We start from the raw sequence: 6,083 nt of genomic DNA on the forward strand, positions 1-6,083 counted from the left end.
TGAGAGAATTTTAAAATGAACTTGTTAGTATTATTAGTGGATCACTAAAATTACTCATACCTTATAAAATTATTGGAAAACGTATACCTTACTATTTTATAATTTGTCTACTATAATTAATGTCTTATTTTCTATGATCAATGGTATTTTGTCGGAAGTATCTAAAATGTATAATTTTATTTTTCATTAATTTTTTGATTATGACATTTAACTATGTAATATTAATAATTTTTCCATATTTCAATTAGTTTGCATCAAATAACCTGAAGCGTATTAATGTCAAAATACCTGTTTCTGATGAAGTCTGATATAACAGTACTTACATAAAATTATGTTTAAATCTAAATACTTTTTCAAATCCATAAGTTATACATTTTACGCTTCTCTCTCTCCTTGTAAATTGCAGTTTGTAGAAGACAATATACAAAAAAATTAAGATAAAAATATATATTCAAAACATGGACATTTTTAATATTTTTATTGGAACAAATTATGACACTATTATTAAAAATTGTCCATTTTACTTAGGTATAAGACAGTAAAAATAAAATATAACAAATAAACAGTATATACTTCTTGTAATAATTATAAACTTATAGTACTTAACAATTAAAATACATTTCAAATCATAACACAACATAATTATATATCTTTTTTTAGGCTGGATTTCTATAGTTATTATTAATTTCTCATTATTTCTTAATCAGAAATGGAATTTCTAGCCTTATAATTGAGCAGTTTAATTTTAAATGGTAAAAGTATATAATAAACATTTTCAAACAATAACAAAATTATATAGTGTACGAAAGTGTTTCATTGTAATGCTTTTAGCCAATATCAACAATTTTACTTCTAATTAAGTAGAAACAATTAAAATAAGATAAAAACAACGAAATATCACCAACCAAATTCGTAAGATGTGTTCAGTGAACATTTTTGTTTTATGGCAACAAATGGATTAGATACTCCAAGCACTGAATTATTAGTAGTACTAAAATATATCAGCCTATATGTTCCAGAGTTTAGTATAGATGTTTCAGAAAATTTCAAACACACACTTTTGGAACCATCTGAAAAAACTTCAGGAAGGAATTTCACTCTGCATGCAGATGTCATATTATCAAATTGTCTGTACCCATCATTTGATTCTTCAAGTTCTACAGTCTCCGATGGCAAGTAAACATATGATAGATAGTCTTCAAGACTTGTAAAATTTTCCTTAAAAAAATAATAGAAAAATGTACAAAATGTATGTAAAAAAAAAATAATTTTAAACATACATTGAATACTCCAATCCAGTCATTCACCCCTGGATTATAATCTTTTATTCTCAAATTAACTTCATTTTCAGTTTCTAATTGCCATGCCTCTATTGATTGAAAAATTACAGGTTGTTCAACTAAGTCAACATTTTTATTACTATTTATCTACAAAAAAAAATTATAAAATGAAAATAAAATATAAGTGAAATATTTCAATATAATTACTTGAATACTAGATTCACCATAAACTGGCCTATGATCACTCAATTTGATAGTATTAATATAATTATATGATAACACTTCCAACTCAGACTTTTCATGAGACGAATCAATAGTTTTGTACAAAATACGATCTGTCCATGCAGGTCTTCTTCTAAGAATAAAAAATACAAATAATTGTTACAACTTTCTTTAAAAATTTTCAATTTTTTTTTAATTGATAAGGGTACAAGAATTATCAATTCATAGAGTTAAAATTGAACGAGTCACATACAAAATTTAATAATAGGTTTATTTACACACCAAATAATTTGTTTTTAAAGAATAATTATTGAAAATAATACGCAAGTTAATATTTGTTATTGTTACAAATTAATAACTAACAATTTAAATACTGATTATTGAAGCTATACAAATGTTATACTATTTTGATAAGTACAATTATAATTGTATGTACTTAATGTATTTTAAGTAAAGTCTTGATTGAGTATCCATTACATTCAGTAGCGCAATCAGGAATTTTTCATGGGGGGGTCTGACAAAATAAACTAATATACAAATAATAAAAAATTATAATATATATATCTAGAATATGATATTAATATACTATTATATGTACCAAGGGGAAGGTCCAGACCCGGAGTCCACCTCCCTGGTTGCGCCACTGATTACATTTATGGAATAATATTTATGTTCTATAATCACAAATATTGCGGTTAATAATATCTGGGATCAATTTTATTCCAACAGCAATTTCAATGCAAAGAATTTGAGAATTTTTTATTGACATTAAAAGTAAATTTAATTTGGAATAGAAATAATTAGTAATGTTAATATATTTTTAAAATGTTAACTCAATGCCATAACATAACTTAAATAAACTAATTATTCAATTTTATTATCAACTTTCAAATTTTTAGCAGAATTAACATCATAAAATATATTGTTAAATTAAGTGAAAATACAATAATGATATTATTATTAATAACCACCAAAAAAATTAAAGATTTTAGTGACCTTAGACGGCAAGATATAATGAATAATATAAAAACGTACTTGAGATCATAATTAGAAGAACCAAAAATATATCTATAAGTAGGTGGAAACATAGGCAATATTTCAAAAAAGCCTTCAAAAGCTTTTGATTTTTTCATAACTAAACTCAACTCATCTTGTGCCCAAGCATCAGTTAATGTATTTGCAGTTTTATGTGTTAATTTTCCATTATTAATAGAGTGAGCAATTTCTTCAGCTGATTTTAATTTACTTTTGTCTAAACGGAAATTAAGATCACCAAACCAAAATACATAGCTAGAAGAAAAAAGTAAATATAAATATACAAGTTTTATAGTTAATGAAGACAAAATTATATTCAATTAATTAATTAATAAAATACTAAAATTATTTATAAAAATGAATGCATGACTCTTATAAAAAGTATAACATTAAAATATATTAATATTAAGAATTGAGATTAATTATTTCTTTTCATATTTTATAAAAACTTAAATTATTTAATTATAAGAATATGAAATATGGTAATTAATAGATTAAAATCTAAAAATTAACAGAATTATAAAATGATATACTCATGATTTAAAATGCTCTTTCTAGATGAACCAAAATATTGACTTTCAATAATTGTATGATAGTCACTAATTCGACGTTTTAAATATTCTTCATGTGCAGCAAAATGACAGTTAACACAACATATTGTGATATCAGCAATTTTAAAACTGAAACTGACAGCACCTTTATTTCCCTAAAAGTTTTTTTTATAGTTATGTAAAAATAAAAATGATTAAATTATAAAATAACAATTTTACCCAAAGACCTAATAATCCGGTTGGAGTTTCTGAAATTTCCATTTCTTTTAAAAGTGGAATGTGTTTTCTTTTACAAAACACATTTAACAGCAGTCCAACCATTTTCACCGTTCGTATTTTCACATAATCATAATTACTCAAAACATCTCTAATAAATATATTTTAATAATAATAACAAAATTAAAATGTGATATTAAAATTTACCTAAGAGCTGCTGTCCAAGGATCATCAAATACTGAATCCAATAATAAGTTTTGAGGTTGAGCCTTGATTTCTTGAAAACTAAAATATAAAAATAGAGATAACAATTTTACAGCAAACTATCATTAAAAAAATATAATATTAAAATAAAGCGAAACTAGGAAATTTTAATTTAAAACATGCCAGTTTTTTTTGATTAAGAAACTTTAAAGAGATATCATACAGAATTAAATTAAAGATTAAAATAAGATTTAACCAATCTAGTAACTTATATACTGAGTATCTATAAAGTACTTCACTTTTATTGTCTTTTGGAGGTCATATTTGAAAATTATATAGCTTTATTCTAATATTTATTCTTACAAATATTGAAAACTAATTTAATTATTTGTTTAAATAATTTCAATTTATAAATATTTAATTATAATCATTGAATAATATGCAAGTCATTTAAAACTGTATTTAATTTCATAACATATATATAGTCATTCAAGTGAAATAAAAAGTAGGGAAGATTTTATAGGTTTTAATGTATTTTGTGTAATAACAAATTACAAATAATATTAATTTTACAACTGAAGTCAATTTGCTGTAAAGAAATAATGTAAAATTGTAAATTGTAAAATCTAGTGTTTAACATCATACTTATTTTTATATACTTGCATTACTACAATGTCTTTAACAAAAGCAAAATTGATAATTAGAAGAAAAAAACCTATTGTCTATAGAAAAATGATGTTTTTACATTTTCTACAAAATTATTGTTAATAGATATGTAAAAAAAAACCAAAATAAATAATAAAAACATTACACAATTTATAATTAAATGATACGCTGAATACAATATAAATTATAAGGTACAATGGATCATCATTAAAATATATCATGTTCTTTTCTACTTTTTTTTTCAACAATAGTTTAATCAGATACTTGTTTAAAGAATTCTAATTTATTAGGTAACAGGTCGTATTGTTTTTTTTTTTACGTATATAAAGCATAATTGTTCAACATCCCATTTATGCATATAGCAGATACAAATAATTGGAGTAATAACTATCATGATAAACCATTCTACAATCAAGTGTAATTATGTCTATACTTCAATACCAAATTTATATGAAACTAATTTATTTAACAAAATGTGTTGCATGATGTTATTAGTTTAAAGTAATTGTTTTATTCCAAAGGAATGAATTACTTACCCAAATAGACAAAAGTCAGGTAACTGTTGTTTGGTACGACCATCCCATTGCAGAAAATCACTCAAGGGCTGATCAGGAGATTTAGTAGCGACATTATAAGTAACAATGTAGAACCTTAAAACGTAGGATAAATAGTATTATAGTAATGTATGATAACGAAGAGCTCAGGGAAAAATCGAATGATGGAGAAGTTATGTTATAAGTTATTGAGTTTATAAGTTATACTCACGTCAAATCGTCCATTTTGACGTGTCCTAGAGCGCACACTAAACTGGCATCGAACAGTCGACCTTCGATCGTTTTTCGCACACGACAACAGTTCGTCGGACCTGCGAGGGGGAAATACGATTATATCAACAACATACGCGCGTGACGGTCGAAGGACAAGACGATTCACACGTATATCACCGCCTCACCATGTCCACGGGTGGACGAGAAACGGTTGTCAGCAAGAACAGCACCCGCGACTGCACGTTCCTGTTTTGTTCGCGTCAGCACAGGCCGTACGCTCGCAGAAAACGACACCGTTGGTAGACGCACACGTTACGTACACGTCGGTTCAACGTTCACTAGTGACCGTCATCGCACTCGCGCAACCGGTAGTACAAGCGGCTAGAGGACCTCAAAACGGTCGTGGTGGTGGCAACGGTCCATGGACACACATGGTCGTAGTGACTGTCGACGTTCACCATTCCGGGTTATTAATATTTTTCCATGCGTCGTGTCCGTAGTGGGGCGGCAGAGTCTATTCGTTGGCCGTGGGCCTGCTTGGTGCAATCGAACGGGCCACAACTCAGCCAGCAAGTTAACGACTTTCTATTTCTATTGCTACTAAAACGTGAACTTCGTGACGTCCGGTCTTGGTGCGGCAGCAGCAGTAGTGACAATTGTCGTTGTTTTCGGTTTCGTCACCGGAACGGGCGTCAAACTCATGTTTTCGGTCGCCATTGGTTTCATAAAACGTTTCCGGCAGAGACCGATCCGTACAAGAGGATCGGATGTCATGAACAATTGCTTTTGAGGTGCCATTCATCCAGTCGCGTTATATTGTCATCTGTAATACGTAATACGCGATTTACGTTTCCATTATGATGAATGACGGTTAGTGGAAAGACATCCGTGTTATCAGTATTGATAACGATCCGGTGACCTTGACCGTCATTCATGAACTTGTTGTTATGACCTATTTAATGTAAATAATAGATAAAAAAATAACTATTATACTATTAATAAAAAATAATAATAATAATTACTCTATTATCTATGGCAGCGGTTCCCAAACTTTTACGATCACGGAACCCTTACAAAATATTTTTTGTTTCGTAGAACCCCAACATCTCTAATTCCAACTTGACCCCAATTTTTAATTTATT

The 6,083-nt window shown here is 27.7% G+C and overlaps 1 protein-coding gene across 2 annotated transcripts; it reads right to left on the reverse strand.

Annotated features, from left to right (window-relative positions):
- Positions 1-642: 642 nt before the first annotated feature.
- Positions 643-5,838, reverse strand: LOC112682618 (inositol polyphosphate 5-phosphatase K-like). 2 transcript variants are annotated; one of them, XM_025553262.1, is made up of 10 exons: positions 5,127-5,837; positions 4,940-5,039; positions 4,711-4,824; positions 3,512-3,589; positions 3,308-3,455; positions 3,071-3,243; positions 2,538-2,792; positions 1,488-1,635; positions 1,281-1,427; positions 643-1,218 (listed from the first exon to the last, which is right to left on the reverse strand). In XM_025553262.1, the coding sequence occupies exons 2-10, from the start codon at positions 4,951-4,953 to the stop codon at positions 898-900; spliced, it is 1,398 nt and encodes a 465-aa protein (XP_025409047.1). In that variant the 5' UTR covers positions 4,954-5,039; positions 5,127-5,837; the 3' UTR covers positions 643-897. The 2 variants fall into 2 exon arrangements, with proteins under 2 accessions (XP_025409047.1, XP_025409048.1); XM_025553263.1 differs by lacking the exon at positions 2,538-2,792 and having other exon boundaries at positions 4,940-5,838.
- Between the last annotated feature and the right edge of the window lie 245 nt (positions 5,839-6,083).

This window comes from Sipha flava, unplaced genomic scaffold, assembly GCF_003268045.1.
Source record: "Sipha flava isolate LNK unplaced genomic scaffold, YSA_version1 207_pilon_pilon, whole genome shotgun sequence".
In the NCBI taxonomy this organism is placed as follows: domain Eukaryota; kingdom Metazoa; phylum Arthropoda; class Insecta; order Hemiptera; family Aphididae; genus Sipha; species Sipha flava.